This window comes from Tyto alba, unplaced genomic scaffold (assembly GCF_018691265.1).
Source record: "Tyto alba isolate M040663 unplaced genomic scaffold, T.alba_DEE_v4.0 Super-Scaffold_18, whole genome shotgun sequence".
In the NCBI taxonomy this organism is placed as follows: domain Eukaryota; kingdom Metazoa; phylum Chordata; class Aves; order Strigiformes; family Tytonidae; genus Tyto; species Tyto alba.
The window spans coordinates 23,434,547-23,459,008 of NW_024881280.1; the positions used below are offsets into that span (position 1 = coordinate 23,434,547).

At 60.0% G+C, this 24,462-nt stretch overlaps 2 protein-coding genes across 8 annotated transcripts; both read right to left on the reverse strand.

Annotated features, from left to right (window-relative positions):
- Positions 1-965: 965 nt before the first annotated feature.
- RPS6KL1 (ribosomal protein S6 kinase like 1) lies at positions 966-9,343 on the reverse strand. Of its 2 annotated transcripts, XM_042790806.1 has the most exons (11): positions 9,018-9,343; positions 8,634-8,888; positions 8,132-8,256; positions 7,256-7,348; positions 6,376-6,423; positions 5,475-5,607; positions 3,216-4,124; positions 2,345-2,434; positions 2,111-2,193; positions 1,752-1,847; positions 966-1,626 (listed from the first exon to the last, which is right to left on the reverse strand). In XM_042790806.1, the coding sequence occupies exons 1-11, from the start codon at positions 9,301-9,303 to the stop codon at positions 1,516-1,518; spliced, it is 2,229 nt and encodes a 742-aa protein (XP_042646740.1). In that variant the 5' UTR covers positions 9,304-9,343; the 3' UTR covers positions 966-1,515. The 2 variants fall into 2 exon arrangements, with proteins under 2 accessions (XP_042646740.1, XP_042646741.1); XM_042790807.1 differs by lacking the exon at positions 2,111-2,193 and having other exon boundaries at positions 1,510-1,626.
- A 214-nt stretch (positions 9,344-9,557) lies between these two features.
- On the reverse strand, positions 9,558-20,806 carry PGF (placental growth factor). Of its 6 annotated transcripts, XR_006165184.1 has the most exons (8): positions 20,662-20,806; positions 20,438-20,477; positions 19,585-19,781; positions 18,092-18,168; positions 16,241-16,270; positions 16,088-16,150; positions 15,043-15,324; positions 9,809-9,911 (listed from the first exon to the last, which is right to left on the reverse strand). XR_006165184.1 is itself a non-coding variant. In XM_042791253.1 (7 exons), exons 1-7 carry the CDS (start codon positions 20,725-20,727, stop codon positions 9,824-9,826), a joined length of 561 nt encoding a protein of 186 aa, XP_042647187.1. In that variant the 5' UTR covers positions 20,728-20,806; the 3' UTR covers positions 9,558-9,823. The 6 variants fall into 6 exon arrangements, 5 of the variants coding, with proteins under 5 accessions (XP_042647187.1, XP_042647188.1, XP_042647190.1 ...); XM_042791253.1 differs by lacking the exon at positions 15,043-15,324 and having other exon boundaries at positions 9,558-9,911; XM_042791255.1 differs by lacking the exon at positions 9,809-9,911 and having other exon boundaries at positions 13,098-15,324.
- Between the last annotated feature and the right edge of the window lie 3,656 nt (positions 20,807-24,462).

The window sequence follows — 24,462 nt, forward strand, 5'->3', positions numbered from 1 at the left end:
TGGCCAGGGGTGCAAGCTGGGGGGTTCAGCCAGCGCAGGCTGCCCTGGAGAGGAAAGCCGCGGGCATAGCTGCTCCTGCTGCGGCATTCCTGGTCAGCTCCCTGCTCGGTTAGTCCTCTGGCTTCTGCACAGCCTTTCAGGTGTCCCCTGCCTTCGCTGGGGTGGGAGATGAGTTTCTCCTGGGCTCTGCTTCCCTCTGGTGGACAAGCACTCCTGCTGCTGCCCGAGAGCCAGGCTGTCGGCAAGGAGCTGGGTGTTACTGCCGGTGGCAAGCAGGAGCTGGAACCAGCTAGCCACAGGAAAGTTTCACTGGTGCCAGTTAATTCCTTACTGTGGAAGGTGAGTGAGTAATGGGAGGGAGTGGTGGAAGAGGAGGGTCAAAACTGCACTGCTGCCATCACTAGCTCAGCCTTCATCTGACGGCTTTGACTTGCAAAAATGAGCACTGCTTGGGGCTGTTAGCAGGCAGCTTTTGTTCCATCCTCACTTGTGTTTCCTCTTGTCCTCCTTCCAGCTGTGCTGGCTCTGAGTTCATCCCTTTCAACCCTCCATGGCTGACCTACCAGGGATGACCGTGCTCAAAGCACAGCAACAAGGGCAGCAGGGCTGCCGGCCTGCCAGCAGAAAGGAGCACCCAGGCACAGGAGGCCAGAGCCAGAGTGGGTAACAACGCCAGGTGTCAAGGCTGGAAGAAAACCCAGGCACACTGTGCCTTTTTCCCAACTCGGCTGCAGCCACAGGGCTGCGCAGACCCCAGAGGCCATGAGGCAGGCAGGAGCACGAGGGGAGATGGCCGGGGGCTCGGTGCCACCTTCTGGGTTCTAGCTGCAGGGTGCTGACAGCCGGTGGGTGATACCAACCCAGGGGTCCCAGGCAGGTTTGAGAAAGAGGTTTGAGGCTCTCCCTCACTCAGCACACTTAGCCCAGGCCTGGCTGTCCCAGCTCAGAAACAAAAGGACACCTGCAAGCGATAATGAGTGGTTTATTTTTTTTGAGGGCTGCAGGGAGGAGAGCAGAGGGCTCCCTCCCATCTCAGCCCCGCAGCAGGCAGTACCCCCACACACATGCAGTTAGGGATGGGTGCGGATCCTGGGCTTGGGCACCAGCCAGCAGGGCCCAGAGGAGATGCAGTTGGAAGCCACAAAAAGTAACAGGGCGGGGGGTCACTGTGGTAGCAGCAGAGATAAAAACCATAGGGAGGGAGGCCCAGGGCACGGTGCTAAGCTGAGCATGGCCTTTCCTCAGGGGTGGGCACCTGGGATCCCTTTCCCACCAGGGAGGACCTAGAGGAGAAGACAGCCTGGCCCAGACCACAGCTTCCTCTCTTGGAGACACCAACAAACACAGGCAGAGACAGAAGAACATGTAAGGCTGCAAAACCTCATGCACACCCCACCCCAGGGCAGCCCTTGCAGACAAACCTCCCCCAGCAGCCAGAGCTGCCTGTGCCACCCAGGGTCACAAGTGCCCGGGATGGCAGCTCTGAGCCAGCTCCCTGCGGGGAGGACAGCCTGCCTAGCCCACCAGCTTGTTCCACGGGACGGTGCTGAAGAAGGAGTGGGACTTCAGCTTCGTCATGCCACCTCCTCCAGAGCCCAAGCGCCGCTTCGGGTTGTACTGCAGGAGCTATGGAGAAAGGGGGTGGGACAGCAGAATGGGGAGGTAGGGAAACTAAAAACATACCCAGGCTGGAGCGTACCTTTCCCCAGCCTCTAGCCCAGTCCTCTCTCCCATCCACCCGAGCCCCTCACCTCAGTGAGCAGCGAGGTAGCGGCCAGGCTGAGCCCCTCCGGCAGATGCAGCTGGGTGTGAGGTTGAATCCCTGAAGGGTGGCTTTGGGACAGTGGCTGCAGGAGGCAGAGGGTGATGGTGAGCAGTGGCACCGAGGAGGGTAGGAGCACCCTGCTGAGCCTTCATTGCCACACATCCCTGAACACCCAGAGACCATGCACAGGTGCTAGGAACGACACGCCTGAGGCTACCTGGCACAGCACTGAGGTGCCAGCAGGGCAAGGCTCCCTCCCAGCCCCCGCATGGCACGGATCCCTTGCTCTACACCGTGTCACCTCCTCCTCATCCCCCCTCCTTGCACAGCTCCTCTGCCGCTTACCACTCCTGTCAGCAACTCATACAAGAGAGAGCCAAAGCTCCAGCAGTCAGCTGCTTCGGTGGGCTCTGAAATCCCCCCCACTTCTGCAGAAAGAGCCAGAGAAGCGTTAGGGCTGCAGGCAGGGAGCACCCGTGGCTGCCCCGTGCTGGGCACATCTCGCTGCCTGCAGAAGGCCCCTCTCCCCCGGTCGGTGGCACTGGGCAGAGGGCAGAAGGCAGGGGATGCGTCCCTTACCTGGGGCACTGTACAGCTCTTCTCGTGCCTGGCTGCAGTACTGAGGCTCCACCTCTGTCCACTGGCCAAAGAAGGTGAGACGGATGTGACCTGCAGAGCAGCATCAGAGCCAAAAGCAGGGAGGTTAGAGCAAAGCTAGGAACTTTGGTCAGATCAAAGCCAAGCCATATCCCCACCACCGGGTACAGCCAGGGCACTGTGCATCCCCAGCCTCCCAGTGCTTGCCCGAGATGCCCAGCAGGCACTTGCAGCTGGTGAAACTGGTTAGGTGCGCTCCAAGCTCACAGACTTCAGTGCAGGCTGTAGTGAGGAAAGAAGCTGCTTTTAAAGAGGGGGGGGGAAGGTTAGCTTTCCCCTTGAAAAGCTCTCTGACTTTTCCTAAGCAATTTGCACCTCTCCAGTTTGCCCCAGATGTTGCTACCTAAGCAGGGACTTGCACTTGGCTTGCACTGACAGCGGCACCCATGGCTCAAAGGGATGGGATGGCTCCAGAATACCCCAGCAGGCAGTAACTACAGGCAGAGGAAAACTGCAGTCCCACTAACCTCAGGCACAGTTCAGCTGGCCTCAGCTTCCCCATGCTGGGATTTCCCAGGCAGCCAGCCCCCAGGGGGGAGTAGGGGCAATGCATTCCTGTGGCTATGGCCCCTGACTCTCCTGCTACAGAGCCATCTCTTTTAATAACTGCTTGGAAATTCCAACTGAGACTGCACTTCCAGGCTCAGAAACATCCAAACCTCCCCAGACTCCCACCCTCCCCCAAAGCAAATTTAAGAAAGTCCATGTCTCCTGGAAATGGGACAAACTGCAGCCTCCCAGCCAAGAGGCCAACCTCCTCCTCCTCAGGGCAGCAGCCTGGGGCACTACCTACCAGCTGCATCAAGCAGCAGGTTCCTGGGGTTGAGGTCCCGGCACAATACACCCTGTTGGTGAAGTCCCTCTAAGGCCAGGAGGATTTCTGCTGCCCACAGCTGCACCTGCTCCTCCTTCACAGCCCAAGCTCTCCGGCCGTGCCCACGGGCAGCCAAAGCCCTGCACTGTCCTGCTGGTGGCTGCTGGCTGAGCCGGCCACAGGTCAGGCTTGCTCCCCGCGAGGGCTCCCGCACCACTGGGTCAGGCCCACAGGGCTGGTCAGAGCTGGATGGGGCAACTTCTGCACGAAGTTGCCTCTGACCCAAGGTCAGGAGGGGCCGAGCCCAGGGGAACTCAGACCCTTGCTGAGACGGTGGCTCCCCTGCCCCTGGCTGACCCCCGCTCACAGTCTTCAGTACAGGGGCGGGAGTCAGGGGAAGCCTGGCGCCTTGTTGGTAGGGTGCTCTCTCCGAAACGCAGCCCGCGGCGTTGGTTAGAGCATCCCAGGGGTAGACAACCAGGCCCTGGCTGGTAAGGTGGCCAGGGCCTTTGGCTGATGCTGCTGGAATATGGTCCACGATGCCAGACACAGCCTGTGCCACGCTTCCATCCTGCCCTCCAGTTGCTGCCCCCGTGCTGCCGGCGGGAGCCAGGCGAAGCTGGCAGTGCTTCCCCGAGCCGGGGTCCATGGGGTCAGGGGACTGCTCCCGAGGGGGCGAGGCATCGGTGTTTCCCAATACTCGGTGGGTTGCAGGGCCTGGGAGGCCACTGCCTGTCCGAGCAGAGAAGATGGGGACTTGGCTGCTGCCCTGGGAGCTTCTCACGCTGTCCTCTCTGCCACGTTCCCTCAGGGCTTGAACGGTGTTTGAACTGGCAGAGCCCTGCTGGACACAGCACTTGGAGCGGAGGTGAGACCACAGTGTCTCCCCTGAAAAGCAGAGAGAACAAGTGATGGGGCAGAAAGCATCCTCGGATCCCCTGCTGTGGACACAGCCCATTCAGGCACAGGCCAAGGCCCACACGCTGGGGACATGATCGAGCATCGTTAATCTCCCCTGCAGCAAAGCTCCATGCAGAATACTCCCCAGCTCCACAAGCACACCATGCGCAACGCCACACCTCCCCTGGGGACCTAGCACACCAAAGGCTCATTCCCCCCTCCTTTAGCAGCCCTGTTCCCCATTCTGCACAGCCTCCTTGATACCAGCTCTGCCACTTCCACGTCACAGGCCAGCCACATCTTCACGTTCGCCCCTGATCCCACCGCCATCCTCACTTTGTCCTGAAAGCCTTTCCTCCCTGTGTGACAGAGGTGCCAGGGGGCTCCCACAGCACGGCACACAGCCTGTGGGTCAGTGATGAGCCAGAGCGGTGAGCCCTGGAGCCCACAGCACGCTGCCAGGGCTTCCCAGCCTCACTACATTCAGCTGCTGGCTGCTTTCAGCAAATTCATCCTACAGCGATGCACGAGGAGTTGAGGCTGTTCTCCAACACACATCAGCCTTCATTTGTCACTGCTGGACTCCAGCTGCTGCTCCCTACACATCCATTCAACCAGCAGAGAGCAAAGAAGCTCCTTGGGACAAGCCTCCACCTTGTCACACTTCTTCACTAGGATCTGGGACAAGCCTCAAGTTTGCCTCCTTGTTGCACCCAAGCCCCAGTGCACTTCCTGCCCTTTATGACCCCGATTCTCCATCTCCTCTCTTTGGTCTGATCTCAAAATCCAGTGTGACCTCTTCTTTTGTAACCAAAAAAATGTATTAAAAAGGTCTTATCAAAAGATTGGCTTTTTCTACAACATCCAGGTGAACTACCTCACTTGGTTCTCCTCCTTCATCACCTTCCTGTCATGGTCAAACAATGTCAGTAAAATGAAGAGGTTTTTCTTTTCAAGAGGCTGGACCACATCAACCTCTTTACCTCAAGGCATGAATCCCTCCCATGGGACTCAGTGGACCCTAAGGCTAGTTTCCATATCACACACACACACACAACCTCTTCCTCCTTGTAGGTCTCCACAGGCCCATTTCTAGGTTACTTCCCCAGTCAGCTCTTACTAAGTCTCCAGAATCCCTAATACCGCTGAGTAGCTCCTTCCACAAAGTCTCCAAGCCCTGGTAGCCACCACCCTTCTATGAAGAAAACAGCTCACACTGTCACTATGAAAACCAGTCCCAAAGCACCAAGAGAAATATATTTGAGATTTTAAAGGAAGGGAGGCCGGGGATGGGAGTAGGATGCTCCACAGACAGGAGGCAACGCTGTCCCCACTCACCCTGCACATGCTCCAGGTGGAGGAAGATGGAGTCCTCACTCACATAGTAGCACAACAGCTTCACCATAAAGGGGACCCCATGAGGGATGATGGTCTGTCGCTCACGGGTCTCGACATGGGATTTGGGGAGGCTCTGAGGAGGTACAGGTAGATGGGTGTTAGAGCACGCTAGTGACTTGGACTCCCTGCAACCCAGTACCTGGCAGAGCAGGAGGCCATACAGAAAGGTAACGTGTCATCTGCCAAGCCCCACGGCTGATCCCCTGCAATGGAGATCCCCGTCTGCGCAACCCCCACGGCTCATGCCGAGAGGTCTGTCGGTCCCCAGCATCCATCTGTGACAAGGCAGGGCTCTGCAAAGCTCTGCCAAGGTAGAGCACACCCCACCTGCACTGTGGGACCTGGTGAACACTGCTGGTCCAGTGCAGTGGCCTTCCCCCCCACAACTGCCCCTACTCCCTTCAGATGGGAACCTGCCATCCCGGCCCACTCCCCTCCCCTCTGGAACTGATGCCTCTCCCTCTCATGCCAGGCCCTCCTTGTCCAATTATTAACATCCTTTATTTTTAGTTCCAAGGGCACTGGGAAATGCCCTAGGACTTGCACTGGGCACACCTTACCCATGACCTGTTTCAGTGGTTGGCCCAGGTTAACATGGACATGAGGCTTGGCTTACAACATTACAAGGCAGAGGAACAGATGACTGAGGAGAATCACTTCCCTTCTGATCGCAGAAGGTGGCCGAGGCCGACAAAAGAACTTTATGAACAATGAACTTGCTCCAACACCTCTGTGAGCTGCTCATTTTTTGGTCTTTACCTGCCCCAGCCATCTGCTTGGACACGGAGGCTCTGGCATGACAGAGAGAAGCAGGCAGATGAAACTGAAAACACCCGCATACCTTAAGTATAAAGGTTCCACCAGTGGCCGGATCCTGGACGATCTGCACCTGGGAGCAGTAGATACAGTACGGGTCAGAAGCAGTGACTGCTCCCACCCCAACACACAGCCTGCAGGAATGACCCGTGGGACTCAACTCTGGAACTGAAACAAACTCCTACCCAACTAGATTTGTTTGGTGGTGCTCCAACTGCTACTCTTGAAAGACAAAACACAGGTTATTAGCAATGAGACAGCCATGCAGCCAGGGAGTTGAAAGTTAATTAAACCAAGAGGTGACTCCCACACCGGTTTTGCTTCCTTCACAAAGAAGGGGTTTGTGCTGCTCCTCCTGGGCCCTGTGGGATGTGCTGGGCTGCCCACCCAGGCCTCAGCAGGACAGGAGGACCACCTCAGTCCTGACAAACTGAGATGTGTGAACAGCAGAGAAGAACGATGTGCCAGTGCTTGTATGAAGACGGTAAGTCTGGCATCTTCGCTCCAAGATCATGAACTACTAGTTAGCTTATTCATCCAGATAGCTTGTCTTCTGCCGAAGTCTAGATTATCCATAGGAGTCCACCATTGTGGTAGAGAGGCATCAAGCATGATTCCATGCTCAGGAAAGAACTGGATGCTTCAACCTCCTTGTAAATACCTTGGGAGCTCTGGTAAGCAAAAGTAACGGGGACATTAACAGATTTCCCAAGTAACTCCCAAAGGGTCTTGCATCCCCACCTGCAAATTTTCCTTAGTGGGAACGGTGTGGATGGATACCCTCGCCTTCCTTGGTGGGTGGGCCGAGGGCCGGCACCCCCATCCCAGCTGCCAGGACCTTCCAGCTTACGCTCCCTTTGGTCCAGCCCCAGCCTCACCCCCCCAGCTCCAGGTCGAGCCATTACCTTATCGATCACTCCCACAACCTTACACCGTCTCAGGTTCTCCACTGCCGAGCTCAGCGTCCTGATGGGCCGGAAGCGCAGGCTGCTGTAACCCTGCAAGGCGGCGAGAGGAGAGGATGAGGGACCCAGAGGTCCCCGCATTCTCCTCAGGAGGCAGCAATACTGCCAGGGTGGTCAACGCCCAGAGACGATGCTCCAGAGGCCGTGGTTGATTCCCAACATCAGCTGGACGGTTTTCTTAGCCAGCTCCTGGATTTCTGAAGTTTTCAGGGAAAGCTTGTGCCTGCAGCAGAGGTAAAATTACCCCAAAACTTCTACCTGGACCTGGACTGCTTCAACGCTAAGGAGCTCTGTATGGAAGGAAGTTGCCTTTCTCCCCTTGTCCTTCCCACCAGGCCCTGAGCCTGCCCTGCCTCACTCCCCTCTCCCTTCATTAACCACCTCCTTCCCACCACGCAGCAAGAAGCCGCCGTCTTTGGTTTCTATCCAGATGGCAGCAATGATGGGGGAGATAACATTTTTAACACCTGACGGTGGCTTCAGTCCCACCAAAACCAGCCATTTTCACTACGGCAGCAAGCTAAACATGCACCCCTCGGGGGGGGGTCTTGGGAGCACCCCAGGCGAGCTCGGGCCCACCTCGGCTCTTCGATCCAGGCAGGGTGAGGGGCTGCCAGCTCCCTCACAGCCACCACCAGGCCAGGACACTCTGCAGCTGATGTGTCTGCCATTTCCTCTACACCACATTACCGTGGCATCTGGCAGAGGCAGCCGAGGAGGCCCACGGGGGGCTGCTTTACGTGAGTGTCCCCCAGGTTTCCCAGTGCCACGGATCCGCTGCCGTCCCACCCACGCCGCCCCGCGGCGGCCCCTCACCGTGGCGGTGGGGTTGCCACCCCCCGCAGCCCGCTGGAGGTGGCAGTTGAAGATTTCCTCTGCGCGCCTCAAGTACTGCGTGATCTTCCGCTTCACGGCCTCCCGACGCTCCTTGTTGGGGTCAACTGCAGTCGGCACAGAAGGCGGGCGTGAGGGGCCCGCCACGCTCCCCGGAGGGGTGCCCCAGTCCCCTCCTCACGCTCCAGAGAGGGATGTCCTGGTCCCCTTGTCCTTCTCCCTGGAGGGATGCCCTGGTCCCCTGGCCCCCTTCCCCAGAAGGATGCTCCGGTTCCTTAACCTTCTCCCAGTAGGGACGCACTGGTCCCCTGGCTGCAGCCACCGGAGAGATGCCCCTGTCCCTTCACCACGCTCCCCAGAAGGATCCCCTGGTCCCCCTGCCGTTCTCCCTGGAGGCTCCCCTGGTCCCCCCCCCCCCGGCCGCACCCCCCCGCAGGGACGCCCCGGCCCACCCCGCCCCGCCCTCCGGGGAGGCCCCACGCACCCTGCACGCCGCGCAGCAGCACGTCCACGCCGTTCTGGTAGTGGTTGAAGGCCTCCTCGTAGTCCTCGCTGACGTCCCGCTCCAGCGCCAGCCGCAGCTGCCGCGCCGCCTCCACCAGGTAGTCCCGCCGCCCGCCGCCCTCGGGGCCGGCCGGGGGGACGCGGCCCCGCAGCTGCCCCAGGTAGACGCGGGCCTGCGCCAGCGCCCGGGAGCAGGGCTCGGCCTCCGCCCGGCTCATGGCCCCGCACCGCCGCCCTGCGCCGCCGGGAGACAGCGAGCGGGGACGCGCGGGTGAGCCGCGCCCGGTGACCGGCGCCGGTGACCGCCGCGGCCCCCCCCATTCCCGCCTCCCGTTCCCCGCTCCCCGCTCCCGCGCGCACGCACCTGCGCGAGCGCTGCCGGCGGCTCCCTCCGCCGGCGGCGGGGAGGGGCGGGGCCGGGCCGGGCCCGCGTGCCGCCGCCGCGCGCCCCCGGGGCGGCGGGGCTGCCGGGCCGGCGCTGATTGGCTGCGGATGAGATCATCATCGTCATCATCATCATCATCATCATCATCATCATCATCGTGTCCCCCCCCCCCAGCCCTCCCGGGGGTCCCGGTCCCGCCGCCGCCGCCGCCCCAAGGCAGGTTCCTCACGGCTCCGTTGGCGCGCGCTGCTTGCTTTATCGTCATCGTTTTTCACCGTTAATTGTCCTTAATTAATACAGCTCCTGTTCTTTCAGCGCTGCATTTGCTGCCGTGTTTCCTTCCTCCCCTCGCCCGTAATTAGCCGTGTTTTAAACAGCCGTTGCCCCCACCCACCTCCCGCGGGGTGCCCGCTAAGGCCCCTTCCCCACCCCCGTCCCACCGCACTGACGATTCTCGCTGAGCCGGTGTCGTTGCCCACCAACCCTCGGCTGGCCCTTTTACCAACTCTTGCAGACCCATTTGGTTTTACAAACTTATTTCGAATATACGGAGCAGGGAACGTCAGCACAAATGCATAAAGGTGCAACAAATGGCAGCGTAGTGGAGATCCCAGCTGGTGGTTAACAAATGCTTTCTACGCGGAAAGTATCAGTCTTTGGCTTAACTCAGAAGCATGCTAAGCCTCCTGGCCCGGCTTTTTCTTGGAAGGCCAGGTCTGCAGGGCCCTCAAGATCACCGCAGTTATCAGCGAAGGAGAATTGCTGAATCAGGAGTGTTCAACCGGTTATGGCTCAGGCCAGTTGGTTTGCTGTGTCTGTGAGATGGTCAGTCCAGGTCCAAATAACCGTCTTTCTGGAGGAGTGGCAGGGGACCTGCAAAGGCAGAAAAGCGGGAATAAAATCCCAGTGATACCTTAAGAAAGAGTGTGCTAAGATTGGTCGGGAAGAGGGAGGCACCTGCCTCTTTGTCCATCCCTTGCTAACCTCTGGGCATCTCCCACTGCAGCAGCAAACGTTTCCAGCAAGGCGGTTTCACTTGGGCGGGAGCTGGCCCCATCCCGTGCCGTCGCAGCCACACCAGCCTGGACGGCCACTGCGTTTGGCCCCTGCTGGAGCCGGTCCTTGCTACGGGACTGGCCCCAGCCTTTCCCAGGGAGCGACCCAGGGAGCTCAGAGAAGGCTCCAGAGCCAGGCCAGGATGCCCAAAGGGGCACCCGTTTGTGGCTGACCTGTTACTTCATACCCTGCACGCACTGATGGTGGGGGAGCTCCCGTGGCTCGGCTCCCCTGGGCAGCTCTTTTGCACAGCCCAGAAAAGTAAAGCCCATGCCCACAGCTCAGCTTGGCATTCAGCAACTAAATGCTTTCTTTCTTATGAAAACCATTTGCTTGGGAGTACAAAAGGATACTACTTTGCCTCAGAGGGCAGGTCTGGTAAGGTGCAAAGGGGTCCGGTCTGCTTTGTAAGACAATCCGCTACCCAAACACGACCTGTGTGCTTGGTTCTCTCGTTTCCCCTCAAAACACTTCCAGGTTCCCTTTCCCACCAATCTACCTAACAGAGACAAATTTTTTCCTGCTCAGCCTGTTTATACCCCTCGGTTTCTAGGACCTTTTAATTCCTATCAGAGCCCAGGGGCTCCTCCTTCAAGAGAAAAGTCTGAGCCAGCAAGAAATGAAGCAGGGCCTGGGATGAGAGCAGGGATGTTGCTGGCACGACTCAGCTGCCTGACTTCAGCAGATCCATGCAGGCCTGGAGATGACAGAGAGCACAAGTAAACTACAAAACCTGGTATAAAGTATCTGTAGAGGGGTTTGGATATCGGGCTGATGGTGGTAGAGAGATGTGTGCAGAGGAGTCACCAGGAGGGCAACAAAACTCCAGTGAGTTAATTGCTAAGCATCTCCTTTAGCCCTCGCGGAGATAAACCAGCCATTACCCAAAGTCACATCAGGACTGTATTTAAAACATGTTATTGCTTCACAAAGTTAAAGCTGTGTCTCCACTGGAAGGGAAGAGCCAAAAGACGGTGGTTTGACCTCCTTTTGGGAGCCCACAGCGGAGTTTTGCAGAGCTGAGCGAGGCTGAGTTTGGGCACTGCTGGGGTTGCTCAGCCCCGAGCAGTCACACTGCAGGGCCAGTGAGGCAGAGGGGACAAGGGGCAATGCAGAAGAGAGTGAGCTGAAGGCATCAGCAAGAAGTGCCCCAAGGACTGGCCTGTGAAGAAGAGCCTTGCAAAGGGAGAAGACGTTTATGAGCCCTGAGGCACAGCAGCCCTTTCCTGTGGGCTTCCAGTTTCCCATGTCAGTGCTGTCTGGAGGATCTTAAGTTTGGAGGGTTTCCTTTTAAATTAACCTGCTGAAGAGCTTGTGGCCCTTGTCGGGAAGTGGGAACTTCCAAAGCAACACCAACACCAACAAATAACAGGGAGGGGAGCGAGAACTGCCCTTTTTCTCACAGCCTAAAACAGATGCATGAGAGCTAGCAAAAGCTTTAAACACGCTGAGAATGGAAACATTGCTGGCTGCAACAAGCAGAAAGATTATGCCCAAATTAGTGAGGTTGCAAAATCTTTTAAGTCACAAGCAAGAGGTTAGGATCTCAGCGCTTTGTTATTCGCACAGAGACAGAGCGGAGACTGATGCTGGCATGTGCAGGGAGAAGCTGCTGGGAGGCAGCGCTCTGCTGGCATCCCAGGGCCAGGGAGGCTGGAGGTTGCCAGCAAAGATTTAACATCAGGACATCATCAGCTCTGATGCTACATCACTGGGCTGATCTCCACATCACCTTTTCAGGTACTTCCCCAAAAATAGGTGATGTTATGTTCCTGGTGCAGCCTGGAGCCCAGCTTATGATTTGTCTCCCCTACAACTTTCCTTCTAAACCGTCTTGCTGCGGCTCTGGCTACTAAAGCCTTATTAAACAAACCTTTGCTCTGTAAGGCTGGGAGACACAGGGAGCCCAGGGACGCTGATAACCCAGTGGCATGCCGCTCCCGTGAGACAGCTGCCCGTCTGCAAGGGGTACGCAGGCAGGGGAAGGACGGGAGATTTGGGAGCACCGTGGCTGGGGCATGTTTTCTGCCTGTCCATGGAGGACCAGCACAAAGCTGTTCTGCTCCCCGCTGGCTTTGGGGCTGGGGTCTGTCCCGGTCCCTTTACAAGGGAACCAGTCCGCTCCTACAGCCCTGCTCTGCAGTGCCTGGGGGACACGGGGGTCTGTAGTTGTAGCTGACCTTGTCAGGGTGCTCAGGGATCAGGCCTGCTGCGGCCAAGGAGGGCTGACAGGAGCTAGTGGTGTAAGCCTCCAAAAAAAAAGGTACAGGAAGGGGACAGGCAGACAGTGTCTGGGTCCCCTTGGGAGGGAGCATGGGTGGTAGCTGTGAGCCCCGAGGCCAGGAGCAACCCTTAGGGGCAGCAGGCCCCTACCCTGACCCTCATGTCACTGTTGGGTCCTGCTGGAAGTCCCTGCCACCCTAGGGTGAGGAGGGTCCCAGGACTCTCCCCTCGGGCAGGGACACACAGGGGCAGGGAAGGGAGCCAGTCCTCCCCTGGGTGCATGATGCCTGAAGCAGCCCTGGGAGCGTCAGGTTGCTGCTAGAGCTTGCTGGGTTCCCCTCACCTCTGAAGCCTCAGTGAAGCACCTCCTGGGAGCTGGAGGGAGCCCTGACACCTGGAAATGCAGCTCCCAAACCTCCCGTGCTGGTGGTGCCCTCCCCTGCTCATGCCCTGCCCCAGCTGACCCCCTGGTCGCTGCCACAGCAGGACAGCCACACGCCTCCCAGGCACCCACGTCCTTGCTGCCCACCCCACAGGATGAGCAGGGGATGAGGCCGCATACAGCACCCGGGGCTCTCGGGTGACGCAGGGGGAGAAGCGACGGCGAGTGGCCGTGCGAGGCAGACACCCGGCCCCACTGGGTCTGGGCAGAGCTGCCTGAAAACTCTCAGTGCCGATCAGCAGGCAGAGAGGTGACACCAGGAACGGTTAGGAAAAGCCAACGGGGCAGGAGTTGGCTTGAATTTTTTTTAACCCTAATCACCACTCTTGACAAACTTATTTTAATTAATTAACATCCTTGGGTTTATGGAACTTCCTTTTTAAAGGTTTAATACTATTGCGGTGAAACTTTCATTGTTAAAAACAGCACAGAATCCATCATGTACAACCCTCGAGCTCTGCACACAGCTCTCCTTAGCCTCAAAGTGCGACCACTGAGGCTGAAATGGCATGTGGGGATTGGGAGAGCCTACACGGACCAGGACAGCCCACCAGAACTAGGGTGCCACATGGCCCATGCAGACCCCAAGTGGCATGGGAAGGGGAGCAGTGAGTCCCCCTTGTCCAGGAGGCAGCCAAGGAGGAGCTTCATGGGCCGTTGTTGAGGCAGAGCCTGTGTAGGCTGTGACCCAGGACACTGTGGATGCCAGGAGTAGAAACGAGGTCCAGAAGAGATCCAGCAAGATCTTAGAGGATGTGCCCAGCTGCAACTTACCAAGTCCACTCCAAGCTGCATGGTGGCAGCGTGGAGGTTCACATCACCTCAACATCCACCACCAGCTTCCCCTGCCAGGGGACCTGCCCTGTCCCCAGGTCCTTGTGCCAGACCCAGGCAGCACCAGCATTACAGCGCTGAGGGAGCCTGTCCCAGCTACGGGCTGCCACGTCAAATGTGGGGAGGAGCTGCCTTGGACCCCAACACCTGCAATGTTAGGCTCCACACTTGTTCCTCAGTGCAGGAAAAAAAGCAGGTCACTTAACTGGATGGTAACACTGAAGCCTTCGCACATCTTGCCCTCCAGTCTTTTGCTTGAAGCGTTCAAGAACAACCCTTGATTTTGCTTTAACCTTGTTCCAGGGGCACCCCACAAGCATGCTGGTGCCCGACTCACCCTTAGGCATTCCAGCTACGTGCGCTGCTCCGGGGTACAGCTCGCACAGAGCAGCACAGGATGCATTCAGCAGCCAGCCCCAGCCCCCCTGCAGCAGGAGCAGGAAAGGGGAGAGGAAGAGACCCGGGGGCACTGCTTACAGCAGAAGCAAGGGCTGGGGCTGTACCCCAAGACCTGGCTGAGTAGGGAAACCAGGAAACGGCAGCACCCACAGCCACCTCGATGAGGGCCACCAGCCCCCTACACAGTAAGAGACAGGGCCCCCAGGCCAGCCTGCCCCCATGCTGGGTGAATGAGCCTTGGTGGGGTGTTTCTTGGGTGGGAATGCCCACAGGCAGCCTGCCCCCTCCCCCAACCTTGCATCACCCCAGCCAGGGAGAAGGAAAGCCAACAGGACAGCGAGCCAGACGCTTGGACTGGGGTGAGAATGGGATGGGCCTGGTGAACAGGGAGAGGTACCAGCCCCACGCCCTGGTGTGGGAAAGGGCCTTTCTGCCAAGGGCCTCCCAGTACCCACCTAAGCTCCAGCACATGGGCGATCCCCAGCCTGGGGAGCAGCTGGCTCCTGGCCTGCTGGTTGCCCATCTCCAGCATCACACCAAGAGCAGCCCCTCTGATGCTGCAGGAGCTGGTGCTAAGGACAAGCCCTGGGCCAGCACAGGACTCCCCTCCTCCAGCCTAGGTGGGTGCCCCTGGGGAAAAGCCCTGCCTGCAGCTGCTGGAAAACACAGGAGTGCTCGCACTGCCCAGCTCCTGTGTCTGACCACCAGGTTTTATTGAGCAGGGCAAGGCTGGAATGTGGCTGTGAGTATGTGAAGAGCCCTGGCAACCCCAATTCCCTCCCCACGAGGAGGGCTTCCCAGGCAAGTTCCCTGGCACCCTCCTGGGCTGCCCCGTGCCAAGGCTGGGAGGGACACAGCCCTGTAGCTTTGCCTGCCCCAGGTTTCCTTCCTCCCCAGCTGCAGGGCTCTGGCAGAACAGAGCAGTTTTGCAGCTGCAGCCCTCCAAGCCATCTCTGCTGGCCCCCCACATCATGCCGTCCCCAGCCAGCTCCAGCAGCACGTCCACCAGCTCCACTCCTCATTGCCCCCTGGATGCCCTCGAACACCCACACAATGCTTGAGCTCCTCATCTTCAGCCCCAGGCCTGGTCATGGATCCTTTTGTCCCTCTGCTGACGGTGCAAGGGAGTCCTCTGTTTCAAGCTGCATTCCCGCCAGGGCCAAGCAAGAGTCCAGTCAGCATTTCCCTGCCAGAGTCCTGCTCCCCACCGCTGCTTGGAGGGACACAGCTCCGCCAGTCCCCCACGCCGGGGGGAAACACAGCTGGCTCAAACCCAGGCAGCAGGAGCGAGGCCGGGGGCAGAGCGGAGGCTACCTGCGTGGTGTGCCACATCTGCAAAGAGAGCATGGCACGGGGTGAGCACCGCCAGGACTGGGGGGGACACTGGGACCTCCAGGCTCACCTGCTCTGCCCCAGATCCCCCCTCTCTGTGCCTGGCCCCTCTGGAACCAAACTGCAGGGGTAGGGACCACAGGCAGCCTCCTCATGGGGAGGATGGAGGGCGATGGGGCTGTAGGTGCTGGCAGAGCCCTGAGCAGGAGAGACTTCAGACAAAACAGGGGAATGCAACAGGAAAGTGCCAGCCACAGGCGCCATACCCCAAAAATGTCTGCAGTAAGAGCCCAGTCGGCACTGATACCACAAGCAGTTTAAGAGAGTCAGCTAAATGTAAGGAGGGAAAGGGTAGAGTAACCCAAACAATGACCAGCCAAGGACAGCGGGAAGGACACAGCTGGCAGCAAGATGAGGTTGAAACTGGAAATTCATGGATCCAGGAAACCCCGTGTGGTCTGTGATGGCGATAGAGCTACACGCTATCTAGTCACCCAGTGCATCCATTGCCACCCTGGCTGGGACTGGCCAGCTTTGAGCAGCTGAGCCTGAAGACTACTGAGCACCTATTGAGCCTTCAGTAAAAGGCCCATTTCCCTGCAGCCGCCCACTGTCACCTCTGTCCTTCCTTCTCCCATGTCTGCTCTGCACAAACCCCTCACTGCTCACAGCGTCAGTAAAGACCTAAAGGCTTAATGAAGCTGCTCATCCCAAAGAAAATGAACCCAGAAGACATTATCCATACTTGCCCCTGCTCACTTACAGTTCACAGTCTTTACGTCTCTTCTTGTCTTGTCTTCTCTTACCTCGGCCCTTGGACCTCCTCCTTCAAAAGGAAAGTACCACAAGAGAGGCTGATGCGTGGGAGATGACACCCACAGCCCCAGCTGGTAATGCTGCCCCTGACATCGCTTACCTTCCCAACCTCATCAGGTCCTGCCGGGGCCTGTGGGGTGGGAAAAGGACAGAGTGAAGCAGCTGCTTGGGCAATGCTGTCTGTTGAGCTGCTGGAGGTGGTTTACTGAGACGCCCCAGTGTGCAGCACAATCTACCTGTTATAATTCATGCTTAAAACAGACTCAGTATGACTTCTCTCCATGTTATCAACTCCTCAGCCAGGAGCTGATTGCAGTAGGCAGAGAGAAGGCGGAGACTGCTGACGGTGCAAAGGAGTCCTCTGTTTCAAGCTGCAAAGGGGTAGAGGATGGTCAGCTTTGGTGACTCCCTTGGGAATGTGACATTTTGCCCACGAGGCTGGGAAGCACAGGTTCAGTTTCAGCTGCTCTCAGTGACAGCTTTCATAGTTCAGCTGATTAAACAAGATGCAACGTACTGAGTAGCAAGTGGGATTTGCTGTGAAGTCTCAGTAGTGGTTCTCAGAAAACAGCCACGACATACTTGGCTTAAGCATCCCCTATGGGGGCCAAGGCCAGGACATCCACCACACCTACACTAAACTTCAAAGGGGAGAGATGTAAAGCTGTGGAAGGCATCTTAGAGAGAAGTTGAAAGGTGCTACAGAAGCAAGAAGTTTACACAGATTCAAAAGCAGCCTGCACAAGTCCTTGTAGGAGATCCCCTGGGAGTTACCCTAGGTAGGAAAACCACAACAGGCTCAGGAAATTCCCTGCATGGAAAATAGCTGGAAGCAGAGGAGGGAAGTAACACATGTGCTTCTTCCCACTCCCCCTTTGCATCCACTGACAGACACTCCAGAGATGGTGCGGAGCTGGACAGGCCTTGGGTCTGCTCCAGCACAGTTGCTCTTACAACTGCGGGGGAATACCGACCCGGGAATCCTCAAGCTCTTCTTCCAGGCAAGGACTGAGTCTAAGAGCTGCCCAGCAATGGACACTCAGTCCTCAGTTTTCACAATACTAAATCGCCCTGAGGCCACGGTGGAGAGCAAATGCCAGAACCCCTGCATGCAGGCGGTGCTGGAGAGGCTCTGCAGCGGGGACTGGCTGCGGGCAGCACCGGAGCCGCTTACTGCTCCCACAGCGCTGCAGCCCCTGGGCAGAGGGTCCATCCTGCCCAAGCTCTCACCACTGCTGGGACACAGAGAGCACCCCAAGGGCTTAACTATGTGCCAGGGGTCTTTGGCAGATTGGTGCTGCACATCCATCCTGGGCCAGCACTGTGTATCCACGCCAGGTTGGTGCTGCACCTTTTAAGCTTTCGTGTCGGCTTGGATGTAAACCCCTGCTCCCCAGCCCTGGATGGGGCAGGTTCCTTTAAATGGGGGCCCACAGCCCAGCCCTACAGCTTTCTCTTTGGGTCATGGTCATGCACAGGTAGGCCAGGCCATGGAGCTCCCTGCTGAGCCACCACCTTGGGCACGCTGCCCCACACCAAACACCTGCCCCACAGCCACCAGCCTTGCTCCATTACCCACGGGCAGGTCCTCTGGCCAGGGGAGCACACACCAAGCATGCCAAGGCAGCTGCAGGGATGGGGGGGCACAGACATCCATGCTCACAGGGCCAGGGTGCTGCAGCAGCTCCAACCCTGCAGTGCACGGTGCCCGGCCTGGCCACACAACACTAGCACCCCCTTGGCTGCAGGGAGCAGGCTGCCAAAGCACAGTGCAGCCTGCAGCTGAGCAAGGGCCATAAGTACCAGCAAACCCCATCTCAGAGACAGAGGGGGTGTCCCAGCACGGCCAGGGTACCCCCCAAGTCATTCTTGTCCCACACACAGCATGAGCTGGTAGGCTCGCTCTTGCTGGGGGGGCACAGGGGTGCAAAATGAGCCCGGCGGTCCCTACCTGCACTCGCACTGCTTGTGCTCGGTGAACGCCATCTCCACGTAGGGTGCCTCCCCATTTGGCTTTATCTTCAGGAGCTGAAAGAGGAGCAAAGGTTACTTCCCGGCCAGCGGCAGGAGGGGGCTGGAAGGGCTCCCTCGCCACCCCAGCCTCTCGGGCAGATGCGTGTCTAACCTGTTCCTCGGGACCTCCAGCAGCAGAGACTCCACCTCCGTGCACACAGGCAGCACGGGCCACCCCAGCAGCTTGGGAGGCTCTGCTAGTGCCACCCTATGTCTTCAGGGTTGTCACTTAAGTCCCATGGTCTTGGGATTTCTTAGCCTTAGAGGAGATTTTTTTTCTGTCTCTGCCTTTGTGGAAAGCTTTCACATATTTGACCACTTTGCACACCTCCCTTCTCTGATGGAAGTATCCCCCAGTCATGTTTTCCAGACCATTCCCACTGCTGCTGCCTCCTCCTGGCCCCCTCTCCCACAGCACGGAGCCTGGAGTCAGTACCATAGTGTGTCCCAAGCCCAGGGGTCCAAGATTTGCCCTGCCACACGACAGTGCACAGCCCAGCCTGGAGTACAGGTTGAACATCCAGGGGCTTCACAAGGTATGATCTTCATTGCTGTGATCCACACTAGTCCCCAGAGAAGTGTCTGGCATTGCTACCCCAAGCGCGGCAGCAGGATCCTTCCTGTGGAGGGAGATCTGTGCTTGGGGAGTTGCCTCCCATTCACATCAGGCTCTTGTTCCACCTAAGTCAAGACTTTTTGGAGACTCCTACCCCGCCTTCCAACACACCTTCAACCCCCGAGGGACCAAAATCACTTGTGATTTATTGCGGGCACTCTCTAGTCCATCACCCACAGCAAAGCAGAGCTTTTCGCTGCTCCCCGCAGCGGCAGTGGGCTGCAGTGTGAGGACAAGGGCTGCCTGGCTCACGGGGCAAAGCTGACCGGCAGCTCGTTTGCAGCCCGGGATCTCCCACCTCGCTTCGCACAGCTCCCACAGCGGGGACTGGAAACGCGGCTGGCACAGCTCACCGTGCCCCCAGCACACCTTCACTGTCAGCACCACCGCGGGCATCTCCTGACACACCAGAGCCTCCCTTCTCCCTGCAATCCTGGGGCAGCGCCTGCTTTGCCCCAGCAGGAAATGTCATGGGCAGCTGGGACACCCCCAGCCCCACTGCAACACAGGGAAAGTCTGGAGAGGTGACAGCAGTCAGCAAAATGGATCACGCAGAGAAGAGAGGGCAGGGAAGCAGGGAGCAAGGCCAGTACCACCAGGGTGTCACCTGGCCTCAGGGACAAGCTTGAAGAACAGGCAGAGAGACCCTCCTGGTTCGGCAAGCATTCGAGCTGCTGTAAGCAAGCCCCCTCCCCTGCTATCCATGCTGCTATCATGTCTGGAGGATGTGAAGCTGCAAGTTCACCCTCCTGGTACTTGGCGAGGAGCCCACCGCCTCCCCGGCGCAGCCGCAGCCCCGCAGCAGCGGTGCTTACCTGCATAGTGACCGTGTTTGTCTCCACGGGGACACAGCGGAGACCCTCATCCCCACAGCAGCCACCACAGCGCTGCAGGGAGACGCAGGAGGGTCTGAAAATGTACTCCACCTCGTTGGGGAACTCAGTAATGACGTCCACCAGCTGCTCCAGAGGCCGGCAGAAACTACGATTCCAGATCTCCCGGAAGGTCAAGACTGAAAGAAACAGGGGTAGGGGGCTATAAGGAGGCTGAGCTCAGCCGACCCACTGCCGGGGCTGGCTCAGCAGCCGCGGTGGGGTCCTACGTCCATCACAGGGGCACAGGTATGCAGGGGACCCCCTTGTGCCCCCAGTAAGCCCATCACCACACTGGTGCGGGGGGTATCACACAGACACCACATGCACCCCGACGGGCTCTTTCTCCACCTGCCCGGCAGCTCCATTTCTTCCTTCTCAGGCACCCCTCCTGCCCCCGCGCCCCGCCGCGGCGGGGCTCCCCCGTGTCCCCTGCCCTCCCCCGGCGGGCGCAGAAGCCCGGCCCCGCAGCGCAGGGGACAACCGTCCCCTCGGGTTTCCCAGCGAGGAGAGCGGGAGTGCCGAAGCGGGGTGTTCTCACTCGGGACCCCCCCCACCGCAGCCCCGGGGGAACGGCGAGCCCGGGGCAGGGCTGCGCTCCGCTCCCGGCCCGCGGCGGTGCCCGGAGCCGGCTGAGGGGGAGCGGGGCTGCTCGCAGCCCCGGCACAGCTCCCCGCTGCCCCCGCCGGGCACCGCCGCGGGGCTCCGAGGGGGTACAGAGACGACACCCCCCCCTCCCGGAGCTGCTCGCAGCCCTCCCAGCCGGGGCACCGGCGGCCGCCCGCTGCCAACTCACCGGGCGGCTCCGCGCTGGCGGTCCCCCGCGCCTCCGGGGCCTGCAGGGAGGGAAAGGCGGGCGCTGGCGGGGACGGCACGGGGGGACCCGCCGCCGTCCCCCCACCCAGCGCCGGGAGAAGCTGCCCCCGCGGCCGCCGCCACCCCGGGCGGCGGCACCGGCGGGGCCGGGCTGCCCCTCTGCTCCGGGCTGCCCCCCACCCCCCCTCGCCCCCCGGCTCTCACCGGGGCGGGCGGCGCCCCCAGCGCCCCGGCCACCAGCAGCCGCAGGAAGGCGCCGAGCAGCCGCATCGCCGCTCCCGCCGCCCCGGCACCGACTCAGCGCCGCCGCTCCCGCCCCGCCGCCCCCGGCATTGCCTCCCCGCCGCCGGGCCACCGGCCCCGCCGTGCCGCCTCTGCCTCCGCCGGGCCATGGGAGCGCGCCCCGCTCCGCCGCCGTATTTCACCGCCGCCGCCCCGCCCCGGCCCCGCCCGCCCCGGCCCCACCGCGGGGCGGGAGCAGGTGCCCGGCCGCGGGGACGGCCGGTGCCCCCGGGCGCAGCCGAGCGCCCCCCAGGCCCCGGCACCGGCCGTTTCCCCGTCGGGGTGCCCCGGGACTGCTAGCGACCGGCCGGTGCCCGGTGAATCCCCGGGGAACGGGAAGCACCGGGGCTGTGTCCGGGCTCCCTCAGCTTGCTGGGCTCCCCCAGGTCCTGTCCCCGGGTCAACGTGCGCTGCCCGGTGCCCGCCCGGCCATCCCGTGCCCACCCAGCTGCCCCCCTTCCCATCCATCCACCCCGTTTCCCTGCTGTTGCCCTGTCCCCACCCAGACACCCCATGCCTGTCCACCCACCCCATCCCCACCCAGGCACCCCATGCCTGTCCACCCACCCCATCCCCACCCAGGCACCCCATGACTGTCCACCCACCCCATCCCCACCCAGGCACCCCATGACTGTCCTCACACCCCGTTTCCCCCACTCTGCTCTGTGACTGCACACCCAGCCCCAGCTGTCGGACCTCTGGCAGGGGGTTTCCAGCCCCCTCGCCCCCAGGGACAGCATCCTGGTCCTGTCCGCCATGGGGAGGTCCCTCCAGTTGGGGAGGGAAGGGGGCAGAGCAGTTCCCTGGAGCAGGTCTGGGGCCAAACCCTGCAGCCAAGGGTAAACCCAGAGGAGCCCTGTGGCCTTTTCTGTTCTATTTTTAAGTCCCAGCAGCCAGGAAAGCTGGAGCTATGGGAGGTGGGAAGGGAAGAGATGACAGCGGGCAACACGATCCCCTGTGGGCCACAGGTCGCAGGGAAATAACGGGCTCTGTGTCCCTGCCAGGATTCACATTTCTGTCCTCCTGGGAGAGCAGGGAGGCTGCTCCAGGGCTTCCCTGCCCACCTCTGCGTGCGGTCCGTCCCTGCAGCATGAAGATGCCAGTGGCTTGTCGCCAGCCCCGTGGGGTCTGTCCCCAGGGGACGTGGGACATGCCAGTCGCCTGTCCCCAGCCCCACCAGGCCATGCAGGTGGCAGCAACTCAGGCGTCAGCAGGAGCTGGGCTCCGGCTGGAGCTTCCAGGCGATGGTACTGCTGAGTGTGTGAGAAAGCTGCTGGAGCGGGGCCTGGCAAATTAGCAGGGAGATGCTGCAGAGATAAGAGCACAGAAATGCTGGCCCCGCTGAGGGGGCCGGGTGCGCTGCAGTTCATCACTCAGCGGCACGGCACAGGGGCTGCCAGGGCGGCGTTCAGCGCCTGTTCATGCTCTTGCCGCTGGCTGGGCAGCAAGGAGCAGGTAATGTCCCCACTTCGATGGTTGGAGCGTGCCTGTGCTCTCCCTCTGCCACCCCACAGACCCTCCTGGGCAAAGGGGACCCCCCCAACTCCCCAGGGATGGTTCTGAGATGGGGGGCGAAGGGAGCGTTTCCTCCCATCCGAGAGCCCGGACCAGAGGCCGCCCTGAGCAGCAGCTGCTGCCAACTCGCTGGACAGACAGAATCCTGTTATTGTAAAGGCCGTGACCACACGGGGCCTCACGCCTGTCCTTGCAGGAAGGTCTCTCGGGGCCACCTCTCAGACACAAGGCCAGCCTCTGGCGCTGGAGCAAAGGGCTCTCCCCCGGGGAGCTGTGTGGCTGGGGAGACCAGCCCTTAATTGCCGAGTGCAATCCTGTTCCTGGTCTGAAGCTATTTCCTCAGAGGCCTTGGGCAGAGTTTACATTCCTTGGATGAGCATCCCCTTTCTAGGCAACACAGAGCAGAGACAGGAGCAGAGAAATAATATTTGGACACTGGTAACCTGTGACCAGCAACATCCTCCTGCAAATGGAAGAAACATCCAGCTGGCTGGGGCCGTGGCTGCTCGCCTTCCCCTCTGCTGCGCTCCTTCCCCAGGGGCCGAGGCTACCCTTCCCCAGTTGCAGGACAGGGCTGGAGGTTGATGTTATAAATGCACTGGTGTGTCCCTCGCACCGCCTCCCACCGGGCTCCAGGGAGCAGAGCTACACACTTTGGGAACAAGGGACAGAGGAGGCTCAAGGGACTGGCCAGGGACATAAGGCAAATAGAGACATTTCCTAAAAGGGCAGATGCCTCCCCCGCGGTGAGCACCACACGGTGGCCGTGGGCTGAGAGCATCGCCCTGGATATGCCACTGCCTGCCTGTGCCACCTCCCTGCCCCACTCGCAGTGCTGGGAGGGAGGCAGGTGGGGAAAGATGGTGCATCCCTATTGCGGGTGAGCCCCTGCAGTCCGGCGGGGACGGCCAGCCCCAGCACCCAGCTGCAAGCATGCCACGGCACAGCCCCGCCGCGAAATGGGATCCACCTCGGTGCCTCTTACACCTCCTGGTGAGGGGCAAGAGCAGGGGCCCGGGCTGCCTGTGAGCACTGAAGGAGCCCAGCACAGGCAGCCGCTCTGCCCTGTGAAACCTCACCCTGATCACCACAGGCAAGGTAGACTCTAGGTTACCTTTTCCATAAAACAGCCCCATTTGAGCATCAAAATCCTCTCAGGGGCATCTTTTCCCCCTGCGAAATCCCACCTTCTGCATCTCATGAAAAGAGCCCAACAAAAACTCATCCCTGCATTACTCTTAAGCTGACTGTAGCCAGGACCTCCTGTGTCATCCCTAAAGCCTTTGGAGAACACTGCTGAAATCCTCAGGGCATTATTTTTGTGCTGCTGCTGCTATTTAGAACACTGGAGTCAGTCTGATCAGGGCTGGAGGCTTCTTCCAGGGGAAGTGCCAAGCGCCCTGTGCTCCAGTGCCCGGCACAGCCACCCCCTCGGGCTGCCGCTGCCGCTCCTGCCCAGCAGGCGACTCTCCCAGCAGCTACCTATGTCCTGCACTGGGACGGGACTCCCAGGGTCAAAGCAGCACCAAGATGTAAGGCACTGGGCTCCTCGCACCCACCCTGCATCCCGGAGTGCTCTTGTTTCACCCTTGGTGTTTCATTCAATTGCTTTCCCCAGCCCTGTGATCCGGCTCTTAGACTCTCCTGAGCACCCCTAGCAGTGAGCACGGAGGACGATTCATAGCTACCACTGAAATAAAACAGCTGAATATTCCACAGGTTGTATCTCCGCAGTGGGGATGGAAGGCAAAAGGCAGAGGGTTGGAGGCTGGCTGGCTGGAGCTGCAGCTACCTGTGTGGGAGCAGGGATGGGCATGGTCTGGCAGGGGCTTCCCCAGCACCAGCCTCTCCGCACAGGGAAACTCAGGCCTCTCCACCAGGAGATTGCCGCTGATTTCTTCCGGGAAACATGGAGCTCTCCTCAAGCAGGGACTGCACCAGTGACCCCTGAACGGTCAGCATCGCTCCTCAAGGAAACAACTTGCAAACAGCCTGCCTGAGCCCTGGAGGACTCCCCAGAGCCACGCCGTGGCGGCTCCGACTCCAAGAGACGCGGGCAGTGGCACATCCCTCGCTCCTGGCGGCTGGTTCCCGTGGCGTCAGTGCCTCCTCCCAGCCCAGGTGCGCAGGGGGATGTGTTTGCAGAGGGGGAGGCTGACAATAGGGGGAAATGGGCCGTGCCGCGCAGCCCGATGGCGGTGGCTCGCG

Coding starts and splice junctions, on each gene's coding strand:
- RPS6KL1 (XM_042790806.1), bottom strand. CDS start 9,303: ATGACGATAAAGCAAGCAGCGCGCGCCAACGGAGCCGTGAGGAACCTG. Junction 8,889..9,017: donor CGCCGGCAGCGCTCGCGCAG/GTGCGTGCGCGC, acceptor CCGGCGGCGCAG/GGCGGCGGTGCGGGGCCATG. Junction 2,194..2,344: donor AGAGCTGTACAGTGCCCCAG/GTAAGGGACGCA, acceptor CTCTTTCTGCAG/AAGTGGGGGGGATTTCAGAG.
- PGF (XM_042791253.1), bottom strand. CDS start 20,727: ATGCGGCTGCTCGGCGCCTTCCTGCGGCTGCTGGTGGCCGGGGCGCTG. Junction 18,169..19,584: donor CAAACACGGTCACTATGCAG/GTAAGCACCGCT, acceptor CTCCTCTTTCAG/CTCCTGAAGATAAAGCCAAA. Junction 16,151..16,240: donor GACCTGATGAGGTTGGGAAG/GTAAGCGATGTC, acceptor TTCCTTTTGAAG/GAGGAGGTCCAAGGGCCGAG.